General features: G+C 33.5%; 1 protein-coding gene across 1 annotated transcript in view; it reads right to left on the bottom strand.

The window, feature by feature from the left end:
• ADGRB3 (adhesion G protein-coupled receptor B3) overlaps positions 1–16,331 on the bottom strand; it is a 696,487-nt gene that overhangs the window by 149,368 nt on the left and 530,788 nt on the right. The window contains exons 18-19 of the mRNA XM_081296489.1: positions 2,125–2,251; positions 393–496 (exon numbers count right to left, since the gene is read on the bottom strand). Of these exons, the coding sequence (XP_081152615.1) occupies positions 393–496; positions 2,125–2,251 (231 nt within the window). The remainder of the gene's footprint in view (positions 1–392; positions 497–2,124; positions 2,252–16,331) is intronic.

Raw genomic sequence — 16,331 nt, 5'->3', positions numbered from 1 at the left:
AATGCTTTAATATTAAAGAAGGGCTTTACTGGACATGCTGAAAGTATGTGTTTGAAACTTGAAATCATATTTCTATAAAAATTAATTTGATAGTATCAATTAAACACTCTGGATCAATAGCAATTGGGATAAATAAAAACCACACAGAGACTGAATGATATAAGAATGCCATATTTAAGTGTAAACAACTTGTTGAAGACTACCATCATTTGAACTGGAAGTAAAGTATGTCTGTAAATATGTGTCATTTATTACAACTCAATTATAACTCTGTTTTAAAAATACTGCTTTCAGTAAATTAAGAAGGCAGGAGACATATCATGGTTATCACACTCTTTGATTTAACTGAACAACTGAGCATTCCATTTCAAGTCTATCAGTTGATCACATACCTCCATAATGCTGCATAGACAACTGCTAGGGTGATCAAAGCCAGGCAAGACAGGCCACTGCCTACTATTAAAGTAACCGAAGGTGTACCAGAGGATTCCATGATCTGTAAATTAAAACACACACACACACACAAAAGGAAGAGAAAATTTATAACTGAGTTAAGATAACTTTAAGTCTCAGTAAACTAAGCTACCCCTCAAAAATAGCCCAAATAGTTCCTATAATTACCAGATAATTAGATATAAACCCACTCAGTTCACATATTTTAGCCTCTAAAATGACTAATTCTAGCTCCCCCTTCTCTCACACTGTGAAACAATAAAGTCTTTGGAGTTTTAAATGCTGATTATGGCACATTATAGCTTTCTTAAAATAACTACCTGAAAGTACAACTTGGTCAACATTCAGATGTTAAATGTTCTGTAGCTGAAATCATTTTTCTTCAACTAACTACATTTCAGTCATTTCACAAATTCTTAGTAAAATTTATCTATATACTCCCATTTACAACTCATTATGTTATCCCAAACTGGTACTAAACAGTGAAAAAATTTCAAACTTTCTGACTTTTGACAACTTTGTTCTAAGTCAAGTATTCTCACATTATATTTCACTTCCTTAGACTCTGAGAATATAGAAGAAAATAAAATATCAAATTTAAGACCTTCATATTTATTTTGCATTTTTTTCTATGAACAGAATAAGTGGAGATAATTTCCACAATGCCAGTACCAGTCCCTAAAAACATGACCTTGAAAAAATGAACCTATATCTTTTAAAACAAATGTACAGATTATAAGCATTCACTCATCTGAGAGGTATCTTTCCTGACACACTAATGTGACAATAACTAGTGAAATCTGTTGTTTTTCAAATTTTATACAGGAAGTTTGTAGGAATATACTTTAAGATTAAGTGTATTCATAAACCTTAGATATGCATATCATATTATATTAGGTATTTTTGTCATCAAAATAAGTAATAAGAATGATGCTTATTTAGGCCAAATTTAGGCAGAAAGTCACTTTTATCTGAATAACTATTTTTCAGTATTTCATTTCTTGTGATTTTTTTTCAAAATACATTTGGTGAGAATACTAGTTTTTAGATAGTTCTATACAGCTGCCTCTTTCAGAAACTATTTTTTGCAAAATCCATATACTTATAAGGAATGATCTTCCAGTTCCACACAGCCATGCTTTCATGAAAACTTAATTTGATTAAAATGGAGATATATATATATATATATATATATATATATATATATATATATATATATATATCTCCAAGGACACCCTCAGAAACCTGTACTGAAAATATCCAATGCAGATATGCAATGTGTTTGGCTATAGTGTCTGGGGTCTTCATTCTACTACTAACAGTATTCTCACAAATTCCCCAGAATAGCTTTCCAGTTTTAAAATAAATGTTATATTGGCAACCATTTTTATTTGAAAGTTTGCAACATATTAGTAATACCACAGGAGCATATCCTTAAAACTATACTGCAGAAATTTCAAGTTAGAAGACATAAAATTGAGTAGAATTTAGTTATAGCACACCAACTAGAATTCATTACACCAAGCTTCTGTAGCTAAGGAGGAGAAGAACCCAATTTTGCCACCCTGCAACCTTTTCCATTTCCCCATTTAAAATGCAGTTCCCTGGAGAAACACTAGCCACAATGTCCCTGCCTTTGCATTAAAGCCGTGTTTTCCCTTTGTTACTTACTATTTCTCTAGGTTGCTGAGCCAAAATGGCGAAGGTAGAGAGACGATCACATAAGCATTTCGTATGGGATGCATCGGTAAGCACAGTTTTACATCCCTGGGTGGACCACGTTCCCAAAGACTCGTTCCTGCAAAGGGGGTGGGGGGAGATCAGGATAAATACGCCTGACAGCCAAATCCGTAAAGAAGAAAATGCAGTTTAATTGAGAGAGTCGTCTACTGTAATTCTCGTACAGGAAAAAAAATCTACTTGTTGTTGAACAGGACGTAATTTAGATGCATCTCCAGTTATGCAAAGCAAGAGTGGGATAAAGCAGGCAGGCAGCGGTGCGGTGTGCAGAGAGCTGTCCAGCGCCGGAGGTGCTGAAACCGGGACTAGCTCTGTCCAGCCCTCTGCGAGGAACGGCGGCGGCGGCGGCGGCAGCTAGAGCAGCCGCCAGAGCGTTGGCAGCCACTTCCTATGCTCATCGGATCGTTTCAAACACTCAGGGTGTAAAGAGGCTTTTCATATTTTCATACCAGCTCTGATTCCCGGCCCATAGTTTGGACCATGAATGCTGGCTTTTAAAATGCGGATTTCTCTGAAAGCCTGCCTAAAAGGTTACATTGCTTGGGTTGGGTGATAGGATCTTCTTCGCTGCTGGTTAGGGATTTTTCCTCCCTTTAGAATTAGCTGCTGTGAAAATTTCACCCTGGAAACGGGAAGCAGCAGCAGCGGCATCAGCTGGTTCCAACTCTCATTGCCTTTGCCGGGTTTCCAGGGGAGGGGTGGGTTTCAGATATAAGCTTCCACTACACACTTCACTCAGCCCAGCGCTCCTCTGAAGCCCTTGACATTCCCCGCCCCCCCTCAACTGCCTCTTTGCCCTGGGGCAGAAGGATTAAGCTAACCCCAAGTCTGCTAAAACATTTAGAAGAACAAACCCACCCCAAAGTCTAGTAGGAGGGGGAAAGAAGGCCTGGCTCAATTTTCTCTTTGGTGTAGCCATTCAAAGTGCTAAAGCATATGGTTTATTTCCCACCCTAGCAGAACAATAAAAATGGTATCAACCTACTCTTCTTAGCAGGGGCTGGGGGGATGGGAGGGAACCCTTCCACCCCCACCTGAACTACTCTATAGGAAGAGAGAAAAGAAGAGGAAGGGAAAAAAAAAAAAAGCTATAGAGCTCAACCAATCAACTTTATTACCATTACACGTGTTCTATGTTGAATGCACCAATTGTCACCTTCCCTCCCCCAGGCAAGGAAACTCTCCAGCTAACAAACCTGTATGCATGAATGTGTTTAAATTTTAAGCCAAGTTACTATCTGTGTTTAAAATGACTGTAAAACTTGGATAGAAAAACACAGGGCTTGGTGTTAATTTTGAGGTGATACTTTTGATTTTGCCTTCTATATCTTTGAATGCCTAAAGCTACTGGGTTAAATATGCATGCAGTCTATTTCAGAGAGACTCAATGAGAAGTTTCTCTGTGACAGTTGGACTTCCAACTTGAGTTACAGAATATAATTCACACTTATCCATTTTTGGTATCTATAAGCAATTCTTTTTAATATTCATGATTTGCTATCATTAAAATTTATGACTCAATACACTCTTAATTATAACTCCTTTTAAGAAAGAATACATTGTATTTGGGGAAGTTAGATGAAAATTATATCCAACTTCACCCAAATACCTCAGAGTATTAGTCAATTTGAAATGTTGTCTCTCTTTTTTTTATGATATCATACAATGCTGCCAAATTTTCAAAACAAAATCAGTTATACTTTCAACTGCAAAAATAATATTAAATTTACATTCTATCTTATCATAGCAGAATATCAATTTATTTCATTAGTTGTCTGTCTCTTATCTTCTTGTAACAAACAGTTAAGGCCAAATGAAAAACATCTATCTCAGCTGATCAAAGTTTAAAGAAGGAAGATATACTTAAGAGAATCTGACATGTTTTAAAACACAGCATCTGCATTATTCATTCTGGATGGCAGTTTTACTTTAATGCAGTATCTCTGCTTTCAAGATGGAGTCCAGGACTAAAGTTTTTCACATTATGTGGTTATGCCCAGTAAACTAATTGAATATCTTAACAAGGAAGAACTTTACTGTAAATAAGACTTCATATGAGACAACCTTACAAATTTACATTCATTTAATGAGAGTTCATTACTCAAGATGATATTAGCATCACTACACTTTGGCTGTCAGATATAAAGTCTATATTCAATATAATGTTACTAGACTCTGAAGATAATGCAAATTTTACATGACATCTTTAGAAAACTGGGTCAATTTGCTTTACTCAGTACAGTGATTGCATTGCTGACCTGGCCCAGCCCCAGGCAAAATTGGGAAGTAAATAACTCTGCTCTCTATGCTTTAGTCCTTCACTGTTCCCAGCAGTCCCTACCTCAATATGAAATGCTTCTAATCTGATAGGGCCCCTTTTCATATGTACCTTCCCAAGGCTATATCATTTCTGTCCTTACCTTTCTTCAAAACTATTATCCTTTTACTGACTTTATCTGATTAAACTAATGTATAATAAGGTTTGAGATACTACGTACAGCTTAACATATTTCTCTTAGTTTAAAAGAAGATATGTAACACAAAATAATATGTCTGATAGGATAACACCAGAATTTGAAACAAGGTAGTAGGAGAGAAGTTCTCAAAAGGTGAGAGGGATAACTACTAAACTCTGCACTGGGTTACTCTTAAGATTTGGGTACTAAGAAGTGTGATACCATTCTATGGTAATATTTATATTGTTTCATAAAATCTCTTGATATGTTTAGATCACATAACACTTATAAATTAGTTTTTAATTACTAGTATACATGTAACTGTTATTACAAACCCTATTGCATGCATTGCCTATATTTTCAAACTTTTCATAGCTTATTCCTACTGTACAAAATTCTTTGAGAGCATGGTGAGCATGGCTGATTGATTTCAGGGAGATATTATGAAGCAAACTCAAATGTGGTAGAGCTAATATGAGACAAAGCAACTTCCTTATTCTGCACAGAAAAAGGTTTTTAAACGTGGATTATTAAAGTGGTCACATTATTCTTTCAATGTTGGAGTTTTGCATGGTATAATAAATAATATATATGTGAACTAGTCTTAGTTATCAAGTCTAGCTTGTCATCAGGAAGGCGAACAGATACAGTGAAGTATGTATGAAAATTAAAGATATAATGATAGTAACACACTGATTTAACACACAGAATGATGATACACACACACACACACACATAAAATCACATAGATCCTTTCCATAGTTTCTTTTTTTTATGTTTTATGTAATTTTTTTCAAATAGTTTGAAACATAGTTATGTTGCAGAAATTTCATACAAGCAGCACTGTCTTTGTTGGCAACACCTACATTCACCAATGTTAGCTGTTAGCTGTCATCTGTACATTTTCTCCTTCTTCCTATTATTAGGCTGGCTAAAAGGAGGAAGGAGTCTTCTTGTCCCAAGCTTCTAAAAGTATATATCACAAACACAATATTCTATTAAAATACAGGACAAAACATCTCTTACTTTATAGCTTATGATTTATTTGAGGCCTCTTCCTAATTTTGTAAGAGTCTAAGTGTTTCTTTCTGGATCTGAATATTTGTTTGAGTTTTTTATTTTATGTAGTTTTAAATAATATACATTTACTCATATTCCCTAGTTCTTAAAATAAAAAGAAAAAAATTAAAGGGAAAATTATCTGCTTACTCCAATAAAAGCTGTTTAGTAAAAAAAAACTGATAGCAAAAAGATACAGTAACCCATTTCAAAACTATTTCAAGAAGTCACAACTATAATCTTTTGAAATATCAACTCAAGTAGATATTCCACCTCAACCATTCTTTTATAAAGCTGTCCATTCTGCTTAATAATAAATAAGTATGGGGCTGGGATGTGGCTCAATCGGTAGCGCGCTCGCCTTGCATGCGTGCAGCCCGGGTTCGATCCTCAGCACCACATACAAACAAAGATGTTGTGTCCGCCGAAAACTAAAATAAATAAATAAATACTTTTAATAAAAAAAAAAAAATAATAATAAATAAGTATGCAAGTTATTTATTCTGAACAAATGATATATTTTAGGAAGTTCATTAACTCTTGATATATTTAAAATTCATTTATTCAAAATCAAAATAGCTACAACAGCAATTTTAAAAGATTTTCATATGCAATTTCTAACTACACTGTCTTCACATTGCATGAGTACTAAAAGAAATTGCCTTATAATCATAGCAATAATCAATTCTGGGAATTGAGTAAATCTATATTATTTTTAAAGCACATATTACACCCCAATAATAATGCATACTTGGTTCTTAGTAAAAATTGTAATATAGAAATTTCCGTAGTACATGAAAAATATGTTCCTGATTTTGAGTAGAAACAGTCTTTGAGAGCCATCTCTATAGGATAATGCAAATACTAAGAACACTGTTATCTCTAGCAAATGTTAGTATGTCAAAACACAATGAATTGGGCTGGGGATGTGGCTCAAGCAGTAGCGCGCTCCCTGGCATGCGGGCGGCCTGAGTTGGATCCTCAGCACCACATACAAACAAAGATGTTGTGTCCGCTGAAAACTAAAAAATAAATATTAAAAAACTCTCTCAATTCTCTCTCTCTCTCTCTCTCTCTCTCCTCTCTCTCTCTCTCTCCTTCTCTCTCTCTCTCTCTCTCTCTCTCTCTCTCTCTCTCTCTCTCTCTCTTAAAAAAAAAAAAACCACAATGAATCATAAAATTAGAAAGTTTTGCTGGAAGTAACCTTAGTGATCATCTAGTGCATTGGTTTTCAACATTTGCTGTACATTAAAATTACCTGGAGAGATTTAAAGATGAAACCCTGAGGTGGGTCCTGAGCATTATTACTTTATGTTTCAATGCTCTCCAGATGCTTCTAGTGTATAGCCAGGGTTCAGAACCACTGATCTGTCCTAACCACTTAGCTTTATAGATAAGGAAAGTGAAGTACAGTGAATTTAGGAAACTTGTTTTAAGTCAGAGTGAGAAGTAAAGTTGGGCTTCTCATTTAGAGACAAAAGAATTTTTTATGCTAATTTTTTATCAAAATGTATTTTAAAATAGCATATAATGAACATGTCCTGTGAAGTTATAAGATTATCAGATCTAAAGATATGATATAGTACAATATAATCAAATGAATCTATTCTTTTAAAGCATATATTACACCCAAATAATGATGTAAAGACAGATACAGAAACCCATTTCAAAATTATTTCAAGAAGTCACTTGGAATATAGACACTTATATATGACACTTATAATATAGAGGTTTGGGGAGTACAGATGAGAAAATGTTCCCAATTTTGATTCGAAACAGTCTTTGTATTATAATGTATTTTCATTTTACTTTAATTTGGGGACAAGTAATCTTTTTACTACAAAAAGAGCAACACCAACATAAAACATATATACTTCCTTTATTAAGGTAAGAATTAGAGGCAGGCATTTTCTCACGAGCAGGTAGGATTCTTGTCATCCACTTCAGCGGCCCCTTCATACCATAGCTTCAGGTTTCTAATTTGTTTTCTAGAAGTTATTCAGTTACATGAATACTCTTCCCTTAGATCTTCTTCACACTTCTCTATTAATGCTTTCCATTCAACACTACAGTATTAATGGGTAATCTTAACACATTTTCTTCATTTATAAAATCGATATTCTCCATGCCACATTAGAATCTTAGTGCTTTGAGAACTGTATCTTATTGACTTTGAATCCTTGACACACTGCTTTTCACTTAGTAGGGATTTAATGATAAATGTTCAGGTAAGTTAATGACGCTTTCCTTTTCTGAATTTCAAGGTATGATTTCTAATCCAGATAGATTGTTTTAGCTCTAATTCACTTGCTATCCTTCAGTATAAAGTAGGCACATAATCTGAAGAGTATCAATGGATTTTAATAAGCACATCTATTTGCTTTTGGTCTTCAAATATCATTTGATGATAAACTGAAAGTTTCAACATCCTTTGGTAATTATGTTCAATACAGCAGGGAAGCCTGAGCCTTTACTAACCAACCAGTCAATACATATTTAGTGAAGGGTTTTTAAACATTAGATGAGGTAGAAGACACATAATTAAATAAACATATAATTTGCAATTTAGAGAAACTGAAAATCTGTCTGGGATGATAATATACAGTATGTTTTCTGTTTTATTAATTCTGCAAATTATTCCAGAAAATGCTGTCAGATCTACCTTTCTATTAAAAGCCACATCATCCTTGCCTGGATTCTTCACTGGGCTTCTTTATAAATCCCATTTTGCTACCTCTTCTCAAGTCCAATTTCAGTAGAGAAGCCAGAGAGATCTCATTGACAAATTCATCCAACCTTGTCACTCTGTTAAAAATTCTGTTAATGATTCTTCTGGACTAACAGAGCAAAGACAAAATTCTTATATTGGTCTAAAAGCACCTATTCTGTCTGCATCCTCATTTCCTCTACCTCTTAGACACTTGTTTTGCTCAATCTCATCAACATTGTTGGGCCACCTTGGTATTTCATGCTGGTTGTTCTTTTGGCCAAAAATGTACTCTTTGAAGATATTCATATTGCTTGTTCCCTCACATCATGGAAATCTCTGTCTTTATGTCATCCTATCAAAGTTGCTGTCACTGACTATCCAGATAAGTTAGTAACTTCCCCATCTGTAGTAGGATAAAAATGGCTAAAAACTCCAAACAATCCTTTCCATCAATAGGTGCAGTCTGTTTCCTCTTCTTTTAAATATGGATACATCTTGTGACTAGACCAGTAGAGTGCCGTGGAGGTGATGAGTGACTTCTGAGCCTGGACCTTAATAGGTCTTACAGTTTCCACTCTTATTTTTGAAATGCTGCTGTAATGTGAGGTAGCCCAGGATAACCTCACTGAGGATAAGAGAGTGGCACCAATCACCAGGCATGTAAATAAAACCATACTAGATCATCCAGCCCCAGGATGAATTGCCAGATGGCAGCCTCATAAATGACAACAGATGAGCAAAGCTCAACCTAACAGCTGAACCACAGAATTGTGAGCAAATAAAAATCATTGTTTTAAACCGCTGACATTAGAGGTGGTTTGTTATATAATCAATACACTATCTAAGCACTTCCTGTGTTCCCTTTGCCCTTAATTTGTACTGTTGTTGCCCATAGCACTTACCACATCTGATACAGCATACACATATACCACATTTTATTGTGCCTTATACACATTTTGTTTTATTGCAAGTTGAATCCCACATTGAGCAAGTCTATCAGCATCATTTTTTCAACAGCTCAGACAATTATTAAAAATTTTTAGCAGTGGTTTTAAATTAAAGTAAGCACATACTTTTTAAAGATAATGCTATTGAACACTTAACAGAAGTATAGTGTGGACATAACTTTTATATACACTGGGAACCAAAAACATTGTGTAACTCACTTTATTATATTACTTTAATACAGTGGTTTAGAACCATACTTGCACTATCTCCAAGGTATGCTTGTAAGTATATTTTTTAAGTTTATTTTTTGCCTTTCTTTCGTTACTAGAATGTAAGTATCTGGTGATGGCAGGAAATATTATGATCACTTCAGTACTTCCAGATTCTAAGACAATCCTTGAAACATATAATAGGTGCTTAATAAATATTTGTTGAGTGAGTATAGATTTTGATAAAATTTTAATGTGATACACTGGACTTTCCAAAATCATTAATTCATTCATTTATTTACCAAATAGTTATTTCCCCTTTGGCTGATGCAGGCACTGTGCTGAGTTATTTTGTGGGCATTTTAGATTTCCTCTGTGCCTTTTGGAGCTTGAAAGCTTCACTGGAAATTATCTTGGAGGTGTATTATCACTGCCTCTTTGTCATAAAATACACATTAAAATTAAGAATATGTCACTCTTGAGGTCATTGAACATCATTTACAAGAAAGGTAGCACCAGTTTTATTGCCAGTAACATCTTTTTTTGTTGTTGTTTTAAATTAGAAATAATGAGAGTAGAAAGGAGTATGGGAAGGAATAACATTAAGAAAGCCAGTCTACCAGGTTATAAATATGTACAAGTATCTTCAACATGATTTATTAATAATTAAAGGTTAAAATATGCTAGCTGCCATCATTAATTACTCTATAGGCAAATAATAATAATCACCCTAATGAAAATAACAGCTAACATTTATTTAGTGTCTACTCAATGTTAGGTGTTGTAGTAGACACTTTAAACATATTTTTAAAAAAATCTTAAACTGAATCCAGGTGTGGGGCATGGGGATTCTTGCCTGTAGTCCCAGCTACTTAGGAGGCTGAGATGAGAAGATCACATAAGCCCACAAGTTCAAAAACAATTTGGGCAACATAGATCCCATCTCAAAATAATAATAATAATAATAATAATAATAATAATAATAATAATAATAATATTACTTAAATACAATGCCAATATAGATATTATTTTTCCTACTGGAAAACCAACAAATGGGGCTGGGATTGTGGCTGGGCTGGGATTGTGGCTCAACAGGTAGAGCGCCCGCCTAGCACACATGAGGCACTGAGTTCGATCCTCAGCACCACATAAAAATAAAAATAAAGATATGTGTCCATCTATAACTAAAAAAAATAAATATTTTTTTAAAAAAGAAAACCAACAAATGGAGCTCTGCCTCCATGCAGGATCATGAACACCCCAGAAAGGAAAGAGCCTAGAGTTGAAAGTTGCCTAGATATCTCAACCTATGCCAATGCCTATAGAAGCACGGCACTGCCTATCTTTGGTGTAATATTTTGTGTTAAAAGAAATAAAAAGAGCCAAGAGATTCTGACTTCCTAAGGATATCAAGCTGATAAAGGGTTGTGCCAGGAATTGAACCCAAGACTGTATGATACAAAGCTGATTCTCTGTCCTCTGTTCTCTCAGTATGGACTAGGCACAGTAAGAGAGCATAAAGGTAGGACCACACAAGGAAAACATTCCAAAAGGGTGAAAGAGTATTAAGAACTAAATCTTACAGAAAATATATGGGGAAGATTTCATGAACAAGTGATTGACCTTAAGTCAAACAATTATTAGAATCAAAAGATGTAGGTTGAGAATGGTCATCATGGGCATGAGAGCCTATGAGCTAATGATTTTAGTAGAAGGGTCAGGTAGGAATTAGATTGCTAGAAGTTGACAAAGAAATCTTATGATACCACAGAGTTCAGCAACAAAGGGAAAAGAGTGCACACAAGTTAGGTAGCACAAGGAATTAAATTTTTATCAAGTATGCTTTTACTTTGAGGTGGGAGTCAACTTCTTAACATCTTATGATGCAGACCCAAACAGTCAGAGAGAGACTGAGAAGAGAAGGAGATCATGATAGGATAAGCAATGATAAGAGAGAAGTTCCCAGAATTTGAGTTAGAGTATTGTTGAGGGTCATAATATTAAAAAAGAGAAAGAAAAAATATTTCCATAAAAATTGCAAGGGAAAAAAGCACTACTGCTTTCAATAACATGGAAGAAAATTTGAGGGTAAAGTTCCATTTTTATCACTCTAAGCCTTTTGTCCCTCAGAAATTTAAAAAAAAAAATGAACATTAAAAATAGCAAAATTTAAAGAGACAATTTGGGGAATATGGAAATAGAATTTTGAATGGAATTGAAGATGACAGCTACTATATACTTCAGTTAACTGATGAATTATGTATGATAGGTCTAATAGAACAACAAAATACATTTTAGATCTGTATATAACTAGATTGAGAAAGATTTTCAAGTTGTTCTTGGAAATAAATAGGGGCAGGTATTAAATAATTCACTTTTTTTCGTATCTTTATGTTCAAGAGACTTTGTCTTGGACACTGAGTGTTTGCAAATCTCAAAATCACAAAATAATAATTCTATTTGGATATTTTTTCCCTCAAAAAAGAAAAAACCTGTTTATCCTGTTTATTTGGGCAAGTAATCAGTTTTTAGCTTGATATAATTTGTAATAGCTGATTGCACAAATCTGAAAAAAATAGAATTATTTAAATAAAAAAGAGCAAATTTAAACATATGTTACCTTCCACACTACTTTTCAGTAATCTGGACACATAGCCAGTGTCAGTACATGAATAGACCATAAAATCTATTACATAGTAAATTCAAGATCTCACTAATTTATTATCAACTTGTTAATTACCGGATTCTAATGACTATTGCATCACAAATCTTTTGTAAAAGGATTAATCCCAAATGTGATACAGATAGAAAAAAGACTGGAAGCATATTTGAAAAAATAATTAACAGTGTTTGTCTTAGGGTGTTGAATTATGGACATTAAGAATTGCTTCTTGGGCTGGGGATGTGGCTCAAGGGGTAGCGCGCTCGCCTGGCATGCGTGCGGCCCGGGTTCGATCCTCAGCACCACATACCAACAAAGATGTTGTGTCCGCCGAGAACTAAAAAATAAATATTAAAAATTCTCTCTCTCTCTCTCTCTCTCTCTCTCTCTCTTAAAAAAAAAGAATTGCTTCTTTATACTTTTCATATTTTTGCATTTATCCCAAATAACTATATTACCCCTGTAATCAGAAAAAAAAATTATTTGGGGATTAAATAAATAAATAAATAAAGTCAAACTAGTGTATGATTATCAGAATATTAATTCTTTCATAGTCTGTATATGTGGAAATTATATTTCTTCTTAAGTATTTTTATAACTTGAACCAAATTGTCCCCTTACCAGAAAACTAACTTATATTTTAAAATCTGTTTCAAAATGTACATGTCTTTATATGATATATAGAAACACAAGAGAGTTTCAATTTTAAGTGGACTCTAAGTCTTTTGCTCTTAGTTATTAAGTCATATTGAAGCATATGAATATTTTATCTCATACTCCGGTCACATTGTCATGCCCTGAATTGAATTAACAATGGTTTGAACCACAGATTGATGTCCATTTTTTATTATCTTCCACTATTTACTGAGGAGAGATAATCTTCTGTAATCCTGATTTATAGTGATGAGGTAGATTTTCCAAGATAATATTTAACCACTGACCTATAATAGACATTTTTAAGATATAACCAGTATGTTGTAGAAAACCTAGCAAAAAGTAAACTTGTAAAGCAGTATATAGTCCTCAGCATACAAGTGAAAGACCACTGTTTTTCCTGAAAATGGATCTTACGTATCTTAGGAAGAGATTATGAGAGTTGTGGATTCTTCCACTACTCCTAACATGTCTAAGTCAAATCATTATACTATTGAGAATTACCTACATGAATGTTTCAAAAACATTCAAACAAGGTTGTTAAAGGAGAATTTATGATACACAGCAGTCTTCTGTAGGCTAAAACCTTAGAAAAACAAATAGTATCTGTAGATTCTATAGATAATATTAAAGGGACAAAATTTGTTTTGTATTTTTTTTATTGTAAAAGGACAAATTTTGTTTTGTATTTATTTATTTATTTATATATTTATTTAATCCCAAAATGAAATAACAACAACAACAATAACAACAAAAAAACCCAACAGCAAAATCACCGAATAAGCATCTTGGGTAGGTATTTACATTTTACACCTCCCCCAATACCCCACTCATTGTCTTTGATGCAAATACCATATGGGAGGGCTATACACTGAACCAGTCATGCTTCTGGCACTGGGTCCTGGGTTAGCTATTCTCTAAGTTAAAAATTTGGGCATATACCTGTATTGCCACCCCAAACTGGAAAAAACAATTATCAACAATTTTCTGTTGAGACAATAAACTGAAACATCAATTAAGGATTTAAGCTTAACTCATTCAAAATTCTGATATATTATTTCCTACAGGACCATGAATATGTGGTTTTGATATCAGAGTTAGTTTTGAGAAACAGAAAGTTTAAATTGAGTTAATCAGACTTCAAAAACATGATTCATCTTTACTTACATAGAAAATGCAAAAATGAAGGTTCATTGGAAATTTATATAGTCTAAATGACTATTTGGATGAAATGATATTCTTGGAACTCTGAAAAAGGAAGCTCTTAGTATTAGAGGAATATGTCTGCACTCACTTAGTATATTATGTTTATTTGGGGAACCTGGATATTGGTAGAGAGGAAATGGAGATGATTGAAGCAGTTAAATAAAGTCTGAACATATACAAACACATAAATATAAAGTGGTCTCTGAGTGAAAAATTGGATTCAATTAAAATATAAACCAATAAACTGATTTGTCACCTCAAATCAAGTGCTTCATAATCATATGCTTATTAAACTAATACATTAATTTTGCATCAAGCCCAGTGTCACACATTTGCAACTATTGAATTCTTTAAAAACAAATCAATATCACAGCATTGCAGTGTTCAAAGTAAAAAAGCTCACTCAATAAAAGCCAGGCTGCAAATGTTTTTTTACCTACTGTACTGGGTGGTAGAGATAAGTTGAATGCCCAAATCAAAATTGTAATAATGGCTTCAGTAAAAGTTAAGAGAACATTCTCATTTTTTTTTCCTCATTGAAATTATACCTTGGATTTTATTGTGATCACTTTTAAAAGAGCTCAAATTTTATCCATTTAATGTTATCTATAGAATCTATAGGAAAACAAATACCTTGGTCCTATATATAGCTTTTTATTTCATTATTTTTAAAATCATAGGTGTGACAATAAGAAACTTGGTTTCTGTTCCTGGCAGAGTTCTGTCATCTGGGGGACATCATCATCTTAAATTGGGACTCAGTGTCCCCAGTTATAAAATCAGACACTGGCATATTCTACCCACTTCACAGAGATATTGTGTTCACAAAATTCAAGATAATGAATATCTGTGTTAATCATTTACTTGTTAGCTCTTTGAACCAGGCATTATTGAGAATGAAAATATTTTTCTACAAGTTAAGTATTTTACATAAATGCAATATATTATCATGATAATCACATGTACACTTTATTAATTAGAAAATCATGCCAGAGGTGCCAAGTGACTGATTAAAATTATGTATCAAATTTCTCTATCTTATGGTAGTATCATATTATTTTCTGATTTGAGTGGAGAATACCAGAGTCCAGGTTTCAAACAACCAAATTTAAAAGAAACAAAGCAATCAGTGCTCTTCATGAAGAAAAAAAAAAGATGACATGAATCGATTTTAACTGTGAATTTTAAAAATCTCTATAAAGATGGATTAACAAATTTCTTTGGGATCCCAGAGCTGCACAGACGACAGTAAACTACAGATTGTTTCCAAGTCATAGATAGATCACAAAAATTCGCAGAAAAATCATATACTACTAGGAGAAAGAACCCATGTTGTATCCTAGTGTGAAATGCAAAGGAGGGAATATTTCTATCTTCTTAACACTCTCATTACCAGTAAATCATCAATTGAAAACTTTAGCTCAAAAACTGGAAACTGTATGTATTTAAAATAATTACCTGAGAAGTATTCTCAAAAAGAGAATTCCTAAAATTCACAAAAGTAGTGATTTCTGCAAATTTATAGCATGGGGAGAAACTTGTAGATATCAGCTCTTCTACTGAGAAGCCCTAAATTACCCCAGTCCCTGTAAAACAGTAAGATGATAAGTAAGTAAGAGTAGAGTAGCTGCTTCCACTGACAAGAAATTATAGAAAAACATTGTTCTAAGACTCTAGAACAATCCCTACCATCTGAATGGCCAACCAGTCATTTGCCAAGCTATAAACTTTTGGCTACATGGCAACTTGACCAGAAAACAACTGACTTGGAGAAGCAATGGAAGCCCATTCTTAAATTCTCATTGATAGTGCACAAAGGATATAGAGATCTGAGAGCCTTTAAATGAATTATGTAGCATAAGTTCAATGCAATTTGATTTGTATATTATGATAAAAAATTAGAATGTACATTATTCTTTTATGAATTTATGGGTAGATGAAATTAGTTTATACCCTAAAATAATTTAAGGAAAATGAGACTTTATTTTAACTTCAAAAAATTTCAAATTTCTATAAAACGTTTTAGTGTCTTTTTTGTGTACTAGGCGTGTTATCAAGCATCGCAATTTCAAAGATTAAAAAATAAACCTAGTCCCTGCAGTCAAGTATAGCATGGAGAAAAACATATAGCTGTTAAGAAAATTCCAAGATCTATAATCCAATTAGAAATCATAGAAGTTTGGCCAGTGCTCTTATGATAAAGGGAAATTCCTAAGTCCATATCTCAAAAAGCT

This window comes from Spermophilus citellus (genome assembly GCF_964194105.1).
Source record: "Spermophilus citellus genome assembly, chromosome: 5".
NCBI lineage: Eukaryota > Metazoa > Chordata > Mammalia > Rodentia > Sciuridae > Spermophilus > Spermophilus citellus.
This window is presented reverse-complemented; position numbering and strand designations above follow the sequence as displayed.